At 37.2% G+C, this 22841-nt stretch overlaps 1 protein-coding gene across 2 annotated transcripts; it reads left to right on the forward strand.

The window, feature by feature from the left end:
• Nucleotides 1–9102: 9102 nt before the first annotated feature.
• On the forward strand, nucleotides 9103–18293 carry LOC121945665 (sulfotransferase 2B1-like). Of its 2 annotated transcripts, none has more exons than XM_042489964.1 (6): nucleotides 9103–9241; nucleotides 12879–13087; nucleotides 13378–13504; nucleotides 13619–13713; nucleotides 15041–15221; nucleotides 16039–18293. In XM_042489964.1, exons 1-6 carry the CDS (start codon nucleotides 9103–9105, stop codon nucleotides 16152–16154), a joined length of 867 nt encoding a protein of 288 aa, XP_042345898.1. In that variant the 3' UTR covers nucleotides 16155–18293. The 2 variants fall into 2 exon arrangements, with proteins under 2 accessions (XP_042345898.1, XP_042345899.1); XM_042489965.1 differs by lacking the exon at nucleotides 9103–9241 and adding an exon at nucleotides 9271–9553.
• The last annotated feature ends 4548 nt before the right edge of the window (nucleotides 18294–22841 follow it).

Consider the following 22841-nt stretch of genomic DNA (forward strand, 5'->3'; position numbering starts at 1 on the left):
ATTCTTAGTTACTGTTGGGTTTAATGTTAGTGTCATAACTAAAAGCATTTTATTGATTTTAAACAAACAGATAACAGAGAGCCTCTTTAAAGTTGATCTGCCCTCAATGTATGTAAATTTTATCCAACTGTCATCGTATTTTACACATCTTTTCAGTTATACTGTTTGTGGGTATTAATCATACACATGTTGCATTTCAACAATTTGGTGATGATACTGTGATTTATACAATGTTTAATTGTTATAATTGTTATTATGGTGTCTCAATTTTTAATTCACTATTATTTAATTATTACTGTATTGATATGCATTCCTATCTGATTTGTATCACATATGGTATGCTTGTTTCAGCCTTAAAGTGGATGTGAAAGGAAAGTCAAGTCTACATGCTGATCTTTTCTTTTTGTGTGTTCTTTTTAAAGGGTATGTCTGTAGACGTTAGTTAGTTTTGGTTGCTTTGTTGGGCCGTGTACTTTGTACATGGATAATCATGTTATTCAGATTTAAATGTAACCAGCATGGTGTCATCTGAAATTAAATTTGTATGAACACGTTTTTTCTTCAAGAAAGCGAGCCATTTATATCAGAAAATCATCGCGATCATCAGCTCATGTATGTGGTTCAGCACTATACTTCATGGCGATAAATCATTAACTATTGGTGAATATGCCTGCACTTTCTCAGGTTTGACTTTAAGGGCTTTGTTGTTCAGAAAATGGTTCAGGGTTAAAACTGCCTTCTAGGAATCAAAATTAATAGCTAAATCTGGCATGAATCATCTTTTCTCATTTTGAGATTACTGTCTTTTTATGCAAGGTCCTTGTTTAATAAAGACATGTGGAAAAAATCATATCAGATCCTCAATACTCCAAGTAATGTTAGTTTTAATACATTTTAAATATATTTAAAACAGATATTTCTCTTGCATTTCAGAAACAGAATTGTTTATTTAGTTTTATTAAGTTTGTATTTGTTTATAACTACAATAATAAGATACTACTAAAAACAATAAAACTAGAGTTTATGTTTTGTAAGGAGCTGTTTTTGTTTAACATGCTGAAGACAGCCCAGAAGATGAGTCACTGTGGTACAGCTCCATCATTGTTCAAAGTTTTTAAATAAATAAATAACATATGATCATAATTATAATGTTAATTTTAATAAAAAATGAATTAAAATAACATGGAATAAAAACTATTACAAATCAAGGATATTCCTCTGGCATTTCTGCTTTCTTTGCTGTATCATAACAAAGTGAGCTGTTACACACCTAGTACAAGTATGAGCATTTTAGAGGAAGCCTGACAACAAAGAATTTCCTGACTTTGACTGTTTTACTGGACTTTCTGTCTTTAGTCTTACCACACTCACTGGAAACTGAATAATGTAGTAATAATTACACTGACATTACTTTAAAGTTCACTAATCATTTCCATATCAAGCCTAAACACATTTACTGATAATATCTTTATGACTATTTTGTTACGCTGCTGCAATGTTACAGGGGTCATTTTTGCTGCAAAATGCTTGTACTGTTTAACAGAGAAGTAATAGTGTCAGGATTTTCCGTTTTGACAATATTTAATGTTATACTGTTTCTACTCTGTTTAACAACAAGAACAAATTGACACCTGTAGCAGCGCTACAGGCTTGATAAAAAAAAGTCTGCTAAGAAAATCAAACCTTATGGAAGTCTCTGAAAAGCACCCTTAATTACATTAACAGCTGTCAGTTTATCTTTTTGCAAGCTGCAGATTATCAAATTCACTAAGACATTGTTTCTGGAAAAATGAATTGTAGCCAGTGTGTTATTTTTTTTAAGTCAACCACAAGTCTGTCCATCATTGTGGTGGTGGTAGAAATCTGAAATACAAAAAAATATTGGAGAAAGAGTCACCACTACTAAATGTGTCACTAATGGTTAGATAATGTAATATTATTATCTGCAATAACGTTATTAAAGTTTAACAGAGCCTAAATTATGCTTAAGAGACATCTTTTTAGTTCCTGCATAGCTCATCATCATGCTAGTGCTGTTTTTACCCTGTTTAACAACAAGCAGTTTGCAACACAATGTAGAACAAAATGAAACCTGTAGCAGCGTTAAAAAAATAATATTTTACATAATATCAGTGAATGTGGTTAGACTAGATATTGATGCCAAGTAATTATTGGTGAGGCGCAAAAAACTTTGAAGTAATAATAATGTAGGCTTACTATATTAATACTTAATATACATCTTTTTAGTTCATCATCACGTTAGTGCTGAATATTATGAAAAAGAAAAAACAAACAGCACCAGCACTGCTGGGTTGAGTCTTTCTGCTTTCATTACGCAACTCACAACTGTAGAGCAAACAGATGGTGCACACCGCCTGGCTGACATGAAGTGGCAAAGAGCTCATGTAACAGAGTGATAGATTTATTTAATTTTGGATATTTGTTTTTTCAAAATAGGTAAAATCTTGGTAAATTATAAGGTAGCTTTCTAGAACATACATCATAAATTGCTTCTACATAAAGATAAAAGCATAAAATAGGACGTAGTATCACGGTATTAAGCCCATGTGAACAAGACACATGAAAATAGTAAAACTGAATTTAAAGGGGGGTAAGGGGATGGGGGGCATAGAGTTCAGTGAGTGTTATAGTGAATGAGCCAGTTTGAACAGATGGGTTTTGAGATGAGATTTTAATGTTGTTTTGCTGTCAGACTGTCGAATGTGTAGACAGAGCGAGTACCAGAGCCTGTGGGCACTGTAGCTAAAAGCCCGAGCACCCATGGGGATGGTCAGGAGACCAGCAAAAATACATAAAAAAATGAAATGAAAAATAAGAACTAAACTGACAGTATCTACTTGTAGGGGTGCAAAGTAATGCACAACAATCAACACATGATTAAAAAAAAAGAGTTTTTAAGAATCAAGTACTTTTTTAATTTGCTGCATTTACTTCTTACTTTTTGCCGCCACAGTACTCTTCTCTATTGAGGACTGAGTGTAGGGGGGTAGAGCACAAGAGGAGCACATCAACTGCAAATGGCAATGGAAACTTTATTTATTTGACACTCTGGCAGGAGTAATCTAAATAGTTGTCAAATATAGAATATGGTAATTATAATTTCAATGACAAAAAAGACAACAAGTGTTACAGCAGATAACTTATTTACTTTAAATGTATTTGGTTTAACCGCTAGATGGCAGCGACACATCATCACTGTTTCTGCTGACTGTTCACTCCACTCCTTCAGTACATCAACTACAAAGACATTCACTCATAAAGATGGGCTGACAGGTTCTTTGACACTCACAAAAGTACTACTAATAATAACAAACCTTTATTTATAGAGACCCTATGTATATTAACAGAAATCTGGGAGTATGCTGAGTGACGCTGTTAATACTAAAATTGAATTGTTAATTGATATGAAGTCAAAACCATGTGGATGATGCTGAAATATCTGTAGTGACAAACAACAGTCATGCCCTTTTCTCATGTACAACCTTTTGTGCCTAGCAGAGGTGTGTGTGTGTGTGTGTGTGTGTGTGTGTGTTTGTCTTTTTATTGTGTTTATCAGTGTTATGTAAATGGTATGTAGTGCTGGTGGGTTTGTCTCCTGCTGATGGTGGGCACGGTTTGTGGGGTGTGATTTAAGCTTTAAATAGAATGTGGCTCAACAAACACAATGGACACACAGTGGTAAGACCGTATGGACACACACACACGCATGCACACACACAACATCAGCTGCACACAATAAATTTGCCACAGTAGGCCAGCTTGATCAATCTGACACATGTAGAAAGTATGGAGGCGCCCCAAGACTGTATGAGCTCTGTGACTTTACAAACACTCTGTCAAACTCACTGACATATTTGCTGCATGTTGACTTCTAACAGCTACTACAACATCCCATATGAGCCTTTTTTGACTTACGTTTGTTATATATGACTCCCTCTGTCAGGACTCCTCTACTGGTCGGATCCATGTGGAGTTGAGGTGTGTTGGTGATTGATGATGTAGTGCCCTCTGATGGTGGACTGAATTTCTGCATGGCTGTCAGCACCACTGGAAATGCATCTAGAGACATTGCAACATACAGTAAGAGTTAATGTTTGTCTAATATCACTGATACATTGTCGCTCTCTTTCTGGTCCAGACTGGACTTATGTTGTGATCAATCAGAAGCCGGCTCCTCCTCAGTCTACGTTTCACCTCACAACAGTGTGTGTGTGTGTGTGTGTGTGTGTGTGTGTGTTATTAAAGATTGACTCAAAAACAGGCCGTCAGAATTAATAAGTGAATGCTGAATTGTAGCATATTTGATTTTGACATTAAAGTTATAAATAAGCATCTTTGACTTATCATGCTCTTAGAGTTTTTTAGAGTTAGAGATTACTATGTAGTGTCTAATGGCTGCCCGAATGATCATATGTCACATTTAAAATTATTTTAGACGTAATTTTTTGTCTTCCAAGCTGATGGCTTTCATCAGTGGTGCACTCTCTATCCTTGTATCCAGAGGCTGAGACCTTTAGCACTCTAACCCGAGCATTTATTTTACTCAGATGAAGCTAGAGAGCAAATAAATAAACTTAATAAAACTTTAAAACAATAAAAAAAATTTTAAAAAAACAACAAAACAATCAACTTGAGAGTATATCAAGATGGATTTGGATGAATGATTATTTAATGTTTTGTCATCTCAACATTTTTGTTTTCAAAATTAAGTTACAAGTGAACAGTGTTCAGTCCATTTCATTTAAGTCAATATTTGGTGGTCAGAAGAAAGCAAAGATTTTAATGTCAAGATGATGAAATGTTGGCTGTGATCTAAAATCAACAGCACTAGTGGCTTTCCTTTAACAAATTATTAAATTAAATCCACTAATACTGTATAACAACTAATGTTAATTAGCAGCTTTTCACATCTTTTACCTTTTTTGAACAAAATAATGCAGTTACTTTTTAGGATACACAAAAATTCTCAAAACGTTTGACTCGCTGCAGCAGCGATATACAGAGTGTGAAAAGATCTCACTCTGTTCCCGCACTTCTACTGTTACACTTCAGGGAGGGAGGGAGGGAATGCAAACACTGAAAGGGAGATAAAGAGATTTGTAGACATGTACTCCAGTGAAACGTGTTTGTGTGTAGAAGGGTAAGGACATTTTTTGTTTGATTTCCACAAAACTTGCACAAAAAAGAGTTGTCAGAATTATTATAGTAGGAAGAATGCTGCAAAAATCTTTATTTTGGGAATAATCACATTCAAATTTGAGTCGTGTCTATGGTATAAAAGTTCAGTTAACAAAGATTTTGCTCCAGATACTTAATATTCTAACTTCTTTTCACACAGCACACCTCCTCTGTAATCACAACTCATGTTTTTCCCCGTTACCCCCTTTTCTATTCGCTCTGCCTGCACTCTGCTTCTCTCTTCCTCCTCTCTCAGCTGGGGTCCCTGGAGTCCAGCAAAGCTATCATTATTGAAAAGCCACAATAGGCTTTGCTGTTACCTAATACACATGCACACTACCCTCTCTGTTTACTGTTGCTGCTTGTGTGTGGTTGCTGCAGAAATCACGCTGGCTTGTCAGAGGAGAGACGGCTGCAGTGACACATTGACATGACCCGTGCCCTTGTGAATTCCAGTGAGAATTAAAGGAGTGTGACTTCAGGATCTCAATGGTACTAACCACGGCCCATGCGGGTTTATTAGCACTTAACAGGATTAATAGTAATGGCGTGCTGGACATTAGGAGTGCCATGACATTCAGTCCAGGAATGCATTAACATGGAATCACTGCAATGTTTGGTGTCAGGATACGGATAAGATTCTTTGCATCTCCTCAAACACACCCAGGATACCCAGAAAAGCACAGAGGAGATTCTTGAGGATGTAAAGAACCTCCAAATTAAAATCAGTGACTGTGCAAACCAATCCTTTAAACCTGGACCTCTTGGTCATGTGGAGGTTTCATCCCCTAAACTAGAAAACGACTGGGGCAAGATGCATAAAACTGTAGATTCACGACTGAAACTGTGTGACAACAGAAATATGCGTAGCCTATATAAATCAGTGCACAGCCTATGTTGGATTCTCTTTTATAAAATTTTGATCATTGTGGCACTGGGCGCACATGCACGGGCCTCATTTCCACATCCATAGTTATCCAAAAGTGTAGGCGAGGCCTAGTTAGAAACGCCGTTTTAAACATATGTTTGCATATCGATGCTTGTAAAAATTAAAGTAATTTAAAGTAAATTAAAGTAAACAAAACTGTTCCATTTCAACATGGACATTTGCATATACTCCAATGTAAGCTAGGACTGGGACACTCAGTTTTCATGGTTGAGTATTTGAATTATGACCATTATTAATGAGAATAAAAGGACGTTTTGAATAATGCTGTCAGCTAAAGCCTTTTAATGAATGTATGCCCTGTATTTAGTTAAAAGTCGTGTATTTACATTTTCGAAGACAGCTGGGCCCTCATCATTTATGTGTATGTGTTCTGATGGTGGTCTAAATTGCCAAATATGAACAAATTCAGGTATGAAAATAGTAGCCCTCTGAATAGTGATGAATCCCAGATTTGTGCATAAAAATGTTCATATGCAGGGTTTAAGCACAGATTTGTGAATGAGGCCCATTCTTCCTTCATATACACCAGTTTATGTGTGGGATAAGGCGCACGCATGGATTTTTGTGCGCACACATCGTTTGTGAATCTGGCCCCTGATGATTTGCAGTACAGAGTTGCCATTCAGAGAAATGTACTAGGGAGAAAAAAAAGTGGTTCCGCCCTGCCAGCTAGAGTGGCAAATAAAGAAAAGCTCAGAGAAAAGGAACTATATGTAACAGAAGAAACTCTCAGACTACCTCAGAGAGAGAGAGAGAGAGAGAGAGAGGAAGGAGCAAGCGAAGGCTACCCAATCCCTTGCAGATTTTTTAACCCTTGAGGGGACACAATCATCATGTCCTCCCACAAGTATATCCAGTACCACGGCCTTCTCGTGCCCCCTACGGCTCACAGCGCGGAGAGCTTGGAGTATGCCCAAAACTTCTCTGTGGAAGACACCGATGTGTTTGCTGTGACTTACCCCAAGTCAGGTACAGTGAAGTCATTTTCATCTCTTTATTGATTCTTCTTAACTGTTCATCTTCTCCTCAGGACACTTTTCCAGCATGAGCACATTCTAATCTTGGAAATTCACCATGAATCAATATCAAAGTCTGTGAATGGGCTTTATATAAATGATAGATAATGATAGTGGCTGTGTTTTGGTACCCTATAAAGAAAACCCTGAGAGCACCAGCAACATGCAAATATGACAGGTGTTTGAGCAGCATCATTGCTGCCTGACAGCTGTTCTCTGTGTGTTGTCAGAGGTGGAATGTAACCAAGTGCTTAACTTGAGTTTAACTTGACTCCACAACATTTATTTGGCACCATTAGTTATGTTACTAGTTAGTTGTCAGACTGAAATGTATTAATACAAAATAAAAATCAACTAATAAATGTGATTTATACATATTATATATATATATATATATATATATATATATATATAAAGGAGACTTACATGTCTAAGAGTACTGTACAAACATGCACAAGGTAGACCAAGACATTACCTATGTTCTTAAAGTCAGTTTTTTTTTTTTAAAAAAAAACGGGTTTAATACCCTAACATTAACTCTTTACTTCTGGTGATAGCATTTAAGCTTCAAAAATCGTAAAAGTGGTGTTTATTTGTGAAGATTATCTTGCTGAACAAAACATGTAAGTATCATAGACATTTGTTTAGCAAAGAGATTATTTTCTGCAATTATCCAAAATCCAGTGGATGACTTTTTGACGAGGGAACCAGGGTGACACTAAGTTCTGGGTTGGCCTACAGAAAGACGTCATCCCTGGAGCACTCCATTGGCACTGTTTAGGAATGCAGAGGTGGAATTTAACTGAGTACATTTGCTTAAGTATTGTGGCTGTTTTTCACAAATTGAAGGTACTTTACATTACATTTCTGCTCTACTACATCTACAATTTTTACTTCGCTACATTTATTTGGAACCATTGCAAGATTTTTGTTTCATAAAAAATTAAAAAAAATGTATAAAATATGAAGTTTTGTTGTAGTTTAAAAAGTACAGCTGAAATAACGTTATAAATAACGTAATAAAGTTATTTAGCAATCACATCAACTGACAACCATTTTGATGATCTTTACTAGAAAGTTACTGAAAGTTCATGGTTCCAGATTTGCAGCTTTACTTTTGAATCTTATAATTGATTTTAAATATATATATATTTTTTTATTATTGGTTAGACAAAACAAACATTGTGAGGGTGTCGCTTTGGGCTGGACAACATTGGACAACATTTCATTTCTATTTGCAGATATTTTTTACAGACCATCACTCAGTTGACAAAGAAATTAATTAGCAAATTTATCCATAATAAAAAAAATCAGTTGCAGGCCAGCACAAAATAGTTAAAAAATCAGCTCAATTAAAACAGCTACATTGTTTTTATGGTAAGAGTACCTTGACTTTTAATACTTTAAGTGAAGTTTTTAATTCAGGACTTTCACTTGTAAACAAGTGTTTTTACCATGTGGTATTGTAAAAATGTGAATACTTCCTCCAGCACTGGGAATCAGTGACGTGCTGCCTTCATGGGCCTCTTGTAAAGCGGGTAATATGATATGGTATTGTTTTATTTAGAGTGATTATTGTGCTGTTGTTTCTTCTCTTGTAAAATGACAAAGCGAACGATTTACTAATTGGGTATTCGTTGCAGAGATGCGGTAAATCTTTAAATTATTTGTACTTCAGTGACAAATTAGGATACTTGTAGCCTTCTTAAAGTGGGCAAAACGTAAACGCCTACAAAATCACAGAACATACCGGAAAAATGCAATAAAAAGTATAAGTGACATGATTTGCCCAAAACTGGGTGTCACGAAGTTTTTATTTTTACTTTTGGTCTAATATAGGCTGCGTTTCTGTGTATATTCCGACTTTTCCCATATACATGAATGCAACAGTGAATCACATTTTGTTTCGTGACCTATTTGCTTCCCAGTCTTGACAACATGTCTTCTGAGGGGATGTACATGCAGTACCATGGACTTCTGCTCCCTAAAGAGACTCACTCTTTAGAGAGCTTGAAGTTTGCACAGCAATACACATTTAAAGACGAGGACGTCACGGCTGTCGTTTATCCGAAGTCAGGTCAGTGTTCCTGTCAGAGACAAGTTTGTGTCTCGACCACAGAGAAAGTGTTTGCAAAAATCTGTCTTCCTGCAGAGACGTGCTCATGACGTTTTGTTTCAGCAGCAGTTGCGTGCTGCAGTGCTCTCACGGGATTGAGGAATGCTACAAGATTTCACACGCTATATTAGGTTTTATGTATTTTGACAATACAGTTTGCGATGAGTCCAAGAGGAGGAAGTATTTTCTGGGAAAGGGAGAGAGGAGGCTGCGGAGGGCTCCCTGTTTAAAAAAGAAGCCTCCAGGGAACATCAGGGAGCTTCACTTTGTCAGGTCACTGTCGCTGAGCACACTTGTTGGACCTGTTTGTTTGGTCAGATGAGAGACTTCTCTGACTTTGTTATAGAAGTATTATCAGCCTTAGTTACTTTATGTTAGGTTTGGGCTTCCCTTACTTGGCGTGGGATGTTGATTGTCTCAGCCGGTGCTCTGAGTGCGCGTGCATGCTCTCTAAGGTAGCTTGTGTGCACCTTTGTAAGAATACAGAAATCAAAAATCCCTGTGTTTGTTTGTTTAATGAAAATGACAAATTGGACTGAGTGGCAAAGTGTTGCTTAGTTTGATTTCTAATACTTGGGCAATCAGTCTGGCTGTCACACTGAATAACACAAGCTGTAAGTATAAACACAGAATACATGAATGCAGAATATGCCAATCAGGTTTTCCTGCCATTTGTCGGCTATATTTGGTCTTACAATTGGATATAATTCAGTCCATCCAAATGTCAATATATATATTTTTTGTCAATATAAGATTTTATCAGCAATCAGTTAAAATGCATTTGAAAATCTGAGAGTAACTTTGGTCAGCTGGGCCAACAGTACAAGGAGCAAAATGTGTGTTTCTGTGCAAATCGATAATCTCACAAACAAAAAAATCCTCTCTGTCTGAAGTTACATTTAGGTGAGAGGTCTCCTGTGGGTTTTATCTTGGGGTTAAAGGTATAGTTCATTTTTTTTAAAAGTGGGATTGTAATGGGTACGTGTCCAAAGTCACTGTAACTCATACAGTAGTGCATGCCATATTGAGTTTCTGTCAGACAGCCCGTTTTGATGGATAAGCTGTTAGCAGCTGTAGGGATTTGCTCTTACAGAAGCCACAAGACACCATTGAGGGGAACATACATTTTTAGCCTGATTTTAGTTTCGATCAGTTAGTCAGTATGTGTTATTATGCAACTTTTGATGATTCGAACTGGCTCTTTTAAACACCAAAGTCACCCAATAAGACAAAAACTAACTAATCAAAGTAGCGTTAGACCAGCAATTTCTGTGTTCAGTGATTTTAAATAATTGTTTTTCTCAGTAGAGTCTGGCTTTGAAGAGAGCAAAATCCAAACTTCATTTTTCTTAAACTGTGTGACATTAAGATAAAGCAGTAAAAATAATCTCAATACAGCATACACTTGATTTTTTTTTTTTTTTTTCCGTCTGAGCAGCACTCGAACTTTGTTCAAAATTAGTCAAAAGGTTTAGAGAGAGACTGAATAAGTAAGCGATATGAAAAATAATCAACTATTGTAACATTTCACTGGCCTCCATGCTGCTAATGTCAAATGTCAATATTTGAAGGAAAAAACAGCGCCATTGCTAACAAGAAATATTCAAAAAGAAGAGCTCAGGGACACGGAGGACAATTTGTCCTGACAGCAACAGAAGTAGGAGCAAAGTGAAGGCTACCAGACCAACTCTGCTGAATCCTCTCGAAGACCTTGATCTGAGCACAGTCACGTACACCGACAAGCACATTTGTTACTGCAGCATTTACATGCTCTCTGAACGTCACTCCTCGGAGAGCGTGGAGTTCGCTCAAAATTTCTCTGTGGAAGACACCGACATGTTTTCTGTGACTCACCCCAAGGCAGATACATTGTATTTAGAGCTAAGGATACCGAGTGTGAAATGAGTGATAGTCCATTTGTCCCAAATTTAAAATCTTTATACTTTACTGCAGGAGTGAAAAAACATAAAAGGTCATTAGCTGCATGCTGTGGTGTAGTTTTCTAGCATGTAGGGCTGCTTATATGGTGCTGCATCGTGTTTTCTTAATTTTAAGGCTGCTTAACTGGGCACTTCTTTGCGTTTTCTGTCATGGGAAGTGTACCTTAGAACAATATGGGAAAATAATATAACTTTTAGACCAATGTGATTGCAAAAAAATATGATTTTTCAAAAAGTTCTGATCTGTATTATTCACTATTCACCAGCACTAAATCCTTCTATGTTATAATCACAGAAACAGTGGAGGGAATACCAGTACACTGCTGTCATGTGGCCAGGCCTGCGTGTTATGATGAAGTGAGATGAATTGATATGAACACACTTAAACTTACCAAGTGAATATTGAAGTGCTGCGGGGATGACATTTTTGTAGGCCTGCAGAAGATAGTACCAAGTTAAACTACTTTTGGCACAGTCAAATTTGAAAATCGTGTTCTTTTACATCACAATGGTGGTTTGAATGTAATTTATCATTCAGTACTGTCTAGAGGGCACTGCATCATGTTTTATCTACCATGTGGGCATCCAAGAGGGCACTTTTGCTGTTTTTATTTTACGTTTTACTGTAAGTACACAATGGTCCAGAGTGCAGGAAATGGGAACAGTGTGCTAACTTGTAAATTAATTCTTGGTAATCCTTCAGCAAAGTGAAATATGGTGCAGATGCTGCACAGACACTTTAGCAGGATTACGCTGTGGTCAAATTGTTGAGTGTCCACAACATCCTGGCTGCCTCAGCTCAACACAAATGGTTACACAGCATCAAGTCCAATCCTCCATTCATCCAGCATGTGTGAATAGCAGTGGGAGTGAACAAAAGTAGTCACTTTATTACTAAATTAAATTAAGCTTTGCCATGTGATTTTCTTTAGCCATTGCCAGCACATAGTAGTCTCTGCTTGCATGTGAAAGTCATTGTTGAGCCACTGACATTATTTCCAAATGGCTTCAGGACATGTTTTATTATTTATATATTTTGATGAATTTTAACTGTGGTTTATATTATGTGTTTGCATAGAGCAAGACCATAAACACAGTTGTCAAAAATTCATTAGGGTAACACCAGCAGATAGTGTGTGTGAGCGTGATGTCCACATGAACGAACGTGTGTTTTTTTACTCACTCATTGATTAACTTCCCATACCTTCTTATTCCTGTGGATTTGAGGTTTTGCGAGGATGTCATTATATTTCGAAGTGAATTACACATAAACGTCCATAAATCTGTATAGAAACCATAGAATAAGGCTGCTCCTTATAACCCAGAATGTGCTTGAGATCTATTGCATTTTTATGTTTTCTTCAGTAGCAAAGTAATCCAGTGTATCATATTATGCACACTCTTATCATGATGGACCAGCAGCAGATGGAGACATAAAATACAGTGCTTTTCAGCAATATATAATATTCATTCATTGTGCAAAATAAGACAAATACTTAAACTTGTTTTGTACATGTTCACTTTGTCAATATAAAAGATTGATGAATAAAAATATTAAGTTTGCATATCGGTGGAAATCAGCATGTTGACAGATATTGATATTTCATATATTATCGATATTATCGTGCATGCATTATTCAGAGTATTCGTTTCTGCAGGTACAATCTGGATGCAAGAGATCCTCCCACTGCTACTGAATGGGGGCGATCTGACGCCGATCCAAACCATTCCTAACTGGGACAGGGTCCCCTGGCTGGAGGAGAAAAGACTGGCAGTGGTTGTGGATCAGCTGCCTTCTCCACGGGCGCTGGTCACTCATTTTCCCTGCCACCTCATGCCCCCTTCCTTCCACACCTCCAAAGCCAAGGTACAGGTGTAAAGACTAGTATGACTTCAGCAGCATTGAGATGTCAAATTAATGTACATGAGTTTAGTGCACTTTGAAACTCAAAATAAAACTTCCCCGAGGCGTAGTCGTAAGAAATATAGATAAATAAGATCTTTACTAAAAGACATGAGTTAGTTAGTCAACATTCGTTGAAAGAAGAAGAATTGGTCTGTAACTAACATTGTCTTTGTCATAGTCTCAGTCTGTAATTAAGGGGACACATTTCACCTGACTTTTTATTAAATCAGCCTCTTATGTCTCCGTTATAGGTAATCTATGTCATGAGGAACCCTATGGACATCTTGGTGTCTTCATACTACTTCCATCAGATGGCCGAATTCCTTGAGGATCCAGGAACCTTTGATGAATTCATGGACAAATTTCTTGAGGGCAGAGGTCAGAGGGCTCATGAAGGCTTTACCCTAAACAAATCGTCTTTGTATGTCACTTTTGTTGAAGTAGAGCGGCCGTTGTATTTATTCTGTGGTCTTTTGTCTGTGTTGTCTTTAGTGATGTTTGGAAAGTGGACAGACCATGTGAAGAGCTGGAGAGGCACAGACCTGGGAGACAGAATAATGTACATCACATATGAAGAAATGACTCAGGTAAAACACTACCCAGAACTCTCATAGACTCTCATATGCTGTCACAGTGTCCTCTTGTACACAGCTTACTCAAGGCACGAGTGTTACGCAGGGAGGGAGTGTGCCATTGGCATCCTGACTGCAGAAGTATCCACCAGAGCTGTTGGCCGTGAATTAAAAGTTCATTTCACCACCATAAGAAGTCTCCAATGACGTTTCCTTGAATTTGGCAGTACATCCAAATAGCCTCATAACCACACAAGTTTGTTACGATGACAAACTGCTGTCAGGTCAGGACCCTGAGCATGCAGATGAGCTTTCCTGAGACAGTTTCTGGAGGTTTTGTGCAATTGTTGTATCCGCTGTTTGGCTGGCTGGTTTCAGAGGATCTTGCAGGCCATCTTGCAAGACAAGAATTGCAGGTCATCTTGCAAGACAAGACAGACATAGGTGTGGTTACATGCAGTCTTTTGTTGTGAGGCCGGTTGGATGTACTGCCAAATTCATGGAAACAGCATTGGAGACGGCTTGTGATAAGTGAAATAAACATTCAGTTCATTGGGAAACGCTCCGGTGGACATTTATGCAAACGGCATGATGCACTGTGTTGTGTAATCGAACTGAATATTTTAGAGTGGCCTTTTAGTGTGATCATCCCGACGCACACTTGAGTAGTAATGATGCTGTTTAATCCCCAAATTGGCAAATGCCACACCTGTCAGGTGAACGGAGAACTGCTCACTAACGCCAGGTTCACACTGGATGGGGAAGCGCCTCGATATGTTTACTGTCTCACAGCCTGCTCTGCTCCATTCCAATCACACAGAGAGCTTTGTCCCTGTCTCTCTGTCCCTGCTTGCTTCTGTGTCTCTGGCTGTGTGTGTCTGGATGTGTAAGCATCTCTGTGTGAGTGTGTGTCAGTGTGCCACCGGATGCATATTTTATCATTTATCATTATCAGATCATTCATGCATGTATTATTAATAGAGTGTTTTGCTGCCAGATTCGCTTGTAGCTCATGGAAAAAATAGACCAAATGCCGAAATTATCACTGCATCGTCAGCCTGCCGCAGACCTCGGGGCCGCGTTGCGTCCAGCGTGAATGATCTGATTATTCGACAGGGTTTCTGAAGCCAAGCAACCATGGAAAATTGGCACGCTCGGTAGCCGTTTCCATGTCCAGTGTGAAACCGGGTTCACACTGATTTCAACAAATTTGTGACCAAGTATATCTATATCTACTATCTACTTAACCTAAACTTGTGAAAATGGGAGCGAAAACCATAGTGCTGCGATTAAATTATTGTTCAGTGTAACTGAAAGAACGTGTCCCTGTGCCCTCTTTTAGGACCTGCCTGCAGCTCTCAGGCGCATGTCTGATTTCCTGGGCCGTAATCTGAGTGAAGGAACCATCCAGAAGATAGCAGAACACTGCTCCTTCAAGGCCATGAAGAACAACAACATGTCCAACTTCAGCCTGGTCCCTAAGATGTACATGGACTCAGACAAATCTCCATTCCTCAGGAAAGGTGAGGCCCCACGTGTCCATCATCACTTCCTCTGCCTTTGTCAGTTACATTTAACTGTCTGACTGGTTAGAGCTGATCAAGTCAATTAGGTACAACGGACGTGTTCAAATTGACTTATTAGGAGTGACATATATTCATGTTAGTGTAAACTCTCTCACAGGCTTTGTAACCATATGGTTGACATTTTTGTGATCGAACTGCTGCACTAAAAACTCTTTTTTTTTGTTTTTGTCTGTTTTTTCCACAGACATTATTATACTCTTATTGTAATAAATTCTATTTTATTACATACACTGACTGTTTGTTTTTTACCATACGTTTTATACAGATTTTGTTATTAGATTTATTTTTATTTTTTATTAATTTATTTTTCTTTCTTTTTTAATTATTTGTTTTTTGTTTTAAGGCACTTTTTATAATGTGATATACTCTAACTTTTTTCTTAATAAATTGATGCATTTTGTTAACATATTATACCGTCTATAATTTTATTATATGAAAAAAAAATCAATCAATCAATCAAAAAAATCCATTGATGCTTAATATGTGTTTATTAATGCTGGAATTACCCTAGTCAACTTGCTGGTTGACTTGCATATCTGCTTCCTGTATGGGTCATCTGAAAATAAAAAAAAAAAAAACTGAAAAGTTGCTAAATGTGGAGTTAGGAAGACAATTTTTGCGAATGCATCTCTTAGTGTGACTGTTAAAGAGTTGACTTTACTTTTCAATTTAAGCTGAACAGTTGATTTTATTTCACATCAGAGGTTTGTTGTGTATATGTGTTTGTCTTGGTGTGTGTGTGTGTTTGTGTTAGGTGTTGCGGGAGACTGGAAAAACCATTTCAGCCCAGAGCAGCTGGCTAGATTCACATCGGCCATTCGCAAAGAGCTGGAGAACGAGAGCTTCACTCTGCCATGGAGCCTGGATTGACCATCGACCAGAGCAAAGACAGAGATGGAAAGAGCTGTAGAAATAAAGTCAAGGCAAGTAGGAGGTTGGTGCTAACTTGGCCAAAATTCTTAGTTACTGTCGGTTTTAATGTTAGGCTTACGACTTAAAGCAATTAATTGATAAATATATATATATACATATATGCACTTAACAAAGATCTTCTTTAAAGTTGGTTAGATAAATATGTTGTCATTTAATCTGTTCAGAATCTAAATGCTGCATCTGCAAAAGTACACTGTCTGCAGAAAAAAATATTTGTACTTTTTGTGTTAAATTCCCAACAAGGAAATGCTGCCTCAACATCTGGATTCCTCACAACTTTAACAGAGCTTATTGCACTTTTATGGTCCAGTCTTAACATATTTAGTTGTTTTTCTGACAGTGAAAACAATTAAAGCAACAACACAACAATGATGCAAATTTGCTGGCTACTTGCTATCTTAACATAATTTCATAATGTTATTATTAGACATAAAATAAACATTTTTACTAATTACTAATTTGTAAGTAACTGCTGAGGAGTAGTTACTATGGAACAAATATACAAGTTTTTTTTTTTTTTTAACTAAGTACAAGTATTTACAGTTTGCATAGGGAGGTATGGCATAATTACATAAAAAAAATGCTTAATTACTGTTACACCCCTTACTGTGTCTTGGCTCATAGGATACAAGTTCATACCTGTTTGTGTATGTGAGAGAACAAACTACGTTTACATCCTTTTTCTTTAACGCATAACAATTGCCATGTTAAGCGTCCACACTACTCTGGCATTTTGCAACTGCTGCTGACTCTGTTTTAGTTTGACAACTTGTGTTTTAGTCTTGACGGGCGGAAATGAAGACTTTTGAAAATTAGGATGCAGACATCTGCAGGTACTTCCAGAAAGGGTCTTATCAGTCACGACTTGTCAAGCCAAAACTTTATTGCTAGACCTGCATACCTTTTGTGATTTCATCCTTATAATGGCTTCCTCCGGCAATGGATAATGATCCTGATATCACTCTAATATGTTGCTGTATTTGCTTTGCAACAACTCCCAAACGGTGTTTGGGCCACCTTGACAGCCTCATACTCAAAGCCTCAAAGTAAGAGTTCCACCTTGTTTTTGGTCTTACTTTTGGCTGTCTCTGACGTATTTTCTGAAACTTTGTTTTAGAGTAAAAACCTATTAGCTTGAATGTGGCCAACTTAAAAAACAACAAGCTGATGTCATGTAAATCAATCTGCTGTCCTTAATTGTATTACTGTTGACATTGGATTACGGTATTTTAGTATTAATTTTCCCAAAAGTCTCAATCTGCCATACTCTTTGCACAAGAAAATGAAAGAAGGCAAAATATACTTTATATCTGGCTCTAATTATTTAGTCAGTTATGTAACACATTTATTCACATATACTGTTTTTATCCTTTACTGATGACTATTCGGTGTATTATTGTCATAGTTCAACACATTGAATGATTAGTTAAACTTTTAATTATTATTATTATGGTGTCTTAACTTTCTAATCACCATTATTAAATTACTACTGGATTTATGTTAATTTCTTCAATATCTTATTTGTATCACTTGCTGTTTGCTTGCTTCGGCCTTAAAGTATATACTGAAGGAAAAGTCAAGTCTTCTTGGTGATCTTTTCCTTTTTTTAAGTTTTTTTTTTTAAGGGGTTCATCTGCAGAAGTTAAGATATTGTGGTTGCCCATCAAAAACTGGACTACATTCTTTGTACAAGAATGTTTTTCAAATGTTGAGGATTTGCACAAGTTAGGATTTTTGTCTTTTTGAATTAGGTTTAAGCCTTGAACTGTTGTCAGAGCAAAAAAAAAAAAAAAAAAAAAACCTTTAACCCCAAACCAGAGAAAGTGTAGGCTTACTGGCTGATAGTTGATGATTGATAGTTGCTGGGTCATTAGCATGAAGTTTTGCAATGATATTGTACATACAAGAGTTAACTTTAGGTTATAAATGGCTGGCTTTTTTAAAATTAAACAAAAAATGTTTGAGGTAAATGATCTTGGATGAAAACATTCTGCTTATTGAAAAATCATTATGATATGCTGGTGTTATTTAACAATTGAACTTTCATAATAAAGAGTTACTGATACTTAAACATGATAAAATGTAGCTTGAGGTGCATTCAACTAAGATTCTGACTGTCAAAAGAGCAACGGAACATATAGCATTTCTTTTTTCATTAAATTGGGCATTTGTCATTATAACACTAAAACTTACACTTTGCTAAAAAACGTTGATGCAATTAAAGCTATTTTAAAGAGATTTAAAACTGATTATGAAGTCTGCTGCAAGTCAATCAAACCTCACCAGTCATCACCTAACATTTTCATCCCTACGGTCTATATATAATAAGAATGTATATTACATGATAAATGGTTTTGTATTCAATTGTTTTACTATACTTTAACTTATGCACTATTTCTTGTTTATGTCTTAGATTTCTATTCTTTCTTGTGTGATTTTTTTAAAAAAACATTATAAGAGCATTTTTGGCGGGAGACTAAGAACAAAATTTACAACTGCTTCACAAATAACTTTGCACTAAAGTCTAACCATTTTTATGATGATCGTTGTTATAGTTCTTTGCACCTCACAAATAATTTCCCAACATCGCATCGAGTCTAGCCACATTCAATGTTAAAATGAAGTTTAATTGGTGTTGTTGCATTGTTACAGGGGTCATTTAAGTCTACATTGTGCTGCAAAATGCATTCACTGTTTAACAGAGCAGAACAGTGCAAGCATTTTGCACTGTTACTGCTCTGTTAAACATTGCCAGGGCAGAAAATGCTTGCACTGTGGCAGTGTATGACAAAGCAGCATTTTGAAGCACAATAGAACAAAATGACCCCTGTAACAATTGGAGGAGCACCAAGATATAGTAATTCAGAAAAACATGTCCATTAAAACAATGGTGGAGAAAGAATCGCTACTGGTAAATGTGTCATTATAATAGAAGAATAGAATAGAATATTCCTTTATTGATCCCCCATTGGGGGAAATTCCAAATGTTACAGCAGCATGAAAAAAGAAAAGTGAAATGTAACAAAGAAAATAACAATAACAATAACAATAAATAAGTAATAAAATAAGTATGTACATAGAGGAAATAAGGTATGTACACATAATAATAATTAAGTAATAGAATAGTATGTACACAAAAGATGGATTAGAGAATATGTACAAAAATTTGTTGTGCAAATTACTCTGGGATGAATTTTGGATGAAGCCAGTTTTGTTCCTATCAGCCAGTGATGCTGATGTTATAGAGTCTTATTGCAGATGGGATGAATGACCTGCGGTAGCGCTCCTTCTTGCAGGGTGGATGTCTCAGTCTGTTGCTGAAGGAGCTGCTTAAAGCCCCCACAGTCTCATGCAGTGGGTGAGAGGGGTTGTCCATGATGGATGTGAGCTTTGCTAACATCCTCCTCTCACCCACCTCCTCAATGGAGTCCAGGGAGCAGTCCAGGACAGAACCGGCCCTCCTGACCAGTCTGTTCAGTCTCTTTCTGTCCCGATCTGTGCTCCCTGCTCCCCAGCAGACCGCTGCATAGAAAAGAGCAGATGCTACCACAGTGTCATAGAATGTCCGGAGCAGAGTCTTGCACACTCCAAAGGACCTCAGTCTTCTCAGCAGGTGGAGACGACTTTGGCCCTTCTTGTACAGGACATCTGTGTTATTAGACCAGTCCAGTTTATTGTTAAGGTGAACACCCAGGTATCGATAGGTCTCCACCATCTCAATGTCCAGACCCTGGATGTTCACCTGTGTAGTCTGGGGTGTCTTCCTCCTGCGGAAGTCAATAACCATCTCCTTTGTCTTACTGGCGTTGAGCTGGAGATGGTTCTGCTCACACCAGTTGACAAAGTCCATGATGACGGTCCTGTACTTCCGCTCATCCCCCTCAGATATGCTGTATAATACTTAGATAATGTAATATTATTAATATTATTTGCAAAATGTTATTGAAGTCTAAGAGAGCCTGAATTATACCTAATGGACATCTTTTTAGTTCCTGCATGATTCATCAAAGTCATAGACATTAGTGCTGAATACCAAGAAAAAATACCCAGCACCAGAGCTGTTGGCTGCATGCTTGAGTCTCTTGTTGCCCCTCATAATAACAGAAGCGACAAGCTCAGACAGGTCCAGTGTACACCGCCTGGCTGACATAAAGCAGCAAAGAGCTCATGTAAAGGAGCTTTTCGTCAAAAGATCATGTTTCCAAGTGGTTTTACTTTATGGAAAAGCCCAGTGAATAAGCACAACTCCACTCTCCACTCTGTGGTAGCACTCAGGTGTTTGCAAATGCATTAACCAAAATATCTTGATAACAGAAGTAAGTAATATAGCAGCTTTCTATAGAGCATGCATTACAAAATGCTTTCACATAAAAATAAAAGCACCAGAAAGCTCTCAGTCTCATAGTTTTCAGGCTTGTCTTTGTGAGTCTTCTGCCCCTGTGGTTTAAAATAGCATCAGAAGCCTTTTAATAGCTACCAGTCAGCCTTGACTGGAAAATAACCACTAAATTGACAGTGTACTTACTTGCAGGGGTGCGACAAAAAGCTTTAAAAGTAATGCACACAATCAAAAAAGTAGATTTTCAAAAAACAAATAATTCTCATGTTCTTTTTGTTTAACTGGTCCTCTACACTTCACTTTAATATATTTGAGACCCAGAAATCTTCTCTTTACTTTGCAACATTTGCCATTTATACTTTTGCTACAAATCTAATCTAAAAGGGGGATTGAGTGTAGGCGGGAGAGGGCGAGAGGAGCACTTAACTGCAATGCCAAGTTGCCAGCTGCCTGTGTTTTGACCATGACACGATGATGACGGAGCAAAACCATAGAACAAGAAGCGGATCCCAGCAACAATCCCCAAATCTGACAATACACAAAAATCTAAAAGACAACAGTCACATGATGAAGTTCTCCCTCCACAAAAACATCTCTGCTTTCAAAAACTCCTTTTCTAATGTGTGCCAGCACACTGAAGAATTTTGCACATACTGTAGGTGAAGATGTAGTTAGCTGGCTAATTTTGGCTGCGTTTTTTTGTGAAATGTTCATCTTTGATGTTGTGATAATGACATCAACTCATCTTTTTAGCGGTCTGTTGACCTTTTTTTTTCTTATTTCATTCTATTAAATGGAAAGTAACTTGTACATTGAGTAACTTATTAGTCAGGTGATTTTTACTGTTAGTTGAGTAAGTTTTCTTAAATGGTAATTTTCACTTTTACTCAAGTCATTTTGATAACCTACTCTGCTGTCTACTCATCTGTCGCACAGATTTCTCCCATTCAGGGACACTGAGTACGTATGGCTTTAGATAGTATTTTTACACACCCCTGTATTACTTATATTGTGTTACTATAGTTCTGAACATTCAGGACTCATCCAGGATGTGTGGCTTATGAGTAAGTCATAAGTCTTAGAAACATACCTGAAGACCTGAAAACATATCCAAACATGTCTCCACCTAAGAGCCTGAAAAACTTACTGTATCCTCTGACATCTCTCGCTTGGCTGAATGCAAACATGCACACGTACACAAACGCGCGCATGCACATATACACACACAAATAAATTTAGAAGGTTGCCGCCCATGTAGAAGTAGACCTAATCTAAGTAGCTGTCAAACATATAATATCCAAAGCATTTCACTGACAGTGAAGTCAAACAAATGTTACAGAAAATCATCTATTTACTTTTAAAGTCTGAGTCGACCACTAGATGGCAGCGACACATCATCACTGTTTCTGCAGACTCTGCTCTCTCCAGTCCTACAGTACACCAAATACAAAGACTTTCATTCCTAAAGAGATCAGGGCAAAGACTGATGATTGACTGATTGTGGGCTGACAGATTCTTAGACACACTCACAAAAGTCCTAATCATAACAATAAAACTTTATTCTGAGAGTCTGTGTACGTACATGCTCAGAAACCTTGGAGTCTGTTGATTGATGCTGCTGTTTTTAAAGCTTAGGCTGTTGCTAGTTTAATATGCAACTATAAATTAAGACACATCTTTTTTTTTTAAAAAAAGTACTTATTTTAAGGATAAATATGCACTAGACATATCATAGGAAGACATTGTTACCAGGATCAGTCAAACAGCCTTGTCGATGATGTACTGTAGAATTAATTAATTAAATTGGCTAATTTGTCAATGATTAAATCTCCCAAAACTGATTGTTTTGTTCCCTATAACATGTGTTAAGTCATGGAGGAGATGTAAAATGTGTCATTGACGTTGGTTTGGCATTATTCTGAACTGGCGCAGCGCCCATTGGAAACCTGCCTGTTCTGAACGGACCATTGCTTGGACTTTGGCATTGCTGCTTGCAGCTTTCTAGAGAACTGCTTATTAAACAGCTTCACACTCGACACGGCGCTTACTTGGGTCTTGAGGAATACACCTGCCATGACATAGATCCGTCCCACAGCGATGCTAGAGAATATGCATCATTTTAGTGCAAAAGCTAAAGGAACATTTTAAAGCCTTAATGAAGTCAAAACCTGGCTATTTCTGGGAACAAAAGCACTTATTTTAAAAGTTATTTTAGGGTTTGCTGTAATGTAAAAACTCTGGTCTCTTACTTAAGCTGTTCTTGAATGTACTAGTGAGTGCAGAGA

Source organism: Plectropomus leopardus, chromosome 7 (genome assembly GCF_008729295.1).
Source record: "Plectropomus leopardus isolate mb chromosome 7, YSFRI_Pleo_2.0, whole genome shotgun sequence".
NCBI lineage: Eukaryota > Metazoa > Chordata > Actinopteri > Perciformes > Serranidae > Plectropomus > Plectropomus leopardus.

Excerpts from the sequence above, each read along its gene's own strand:
- LOC121945665 (XM_042489964.1), top strand. The coding sequence starts at position 9,103 with ATGTCTTCTGAGGGGATGTACATGCAGTACCATGGACTTCTGCTCCCT. Across the intron at positions 9,242-12,878 it reads TGTCGTTTATCCGAAGTCAG|GTACAATCTGGATGCAAGAG; the intron begins GTCAGTGTTCCT and ends TCGTTTCTGCAG. Across the intron at positions 15,222-16,038 it reads ATCTCCATTCCTCAGGAAAG|GTGTTGCGGGAGACTGGAAA; the intron begins GTGAGGCCCCAC and ends TGTTTGTGTTAG.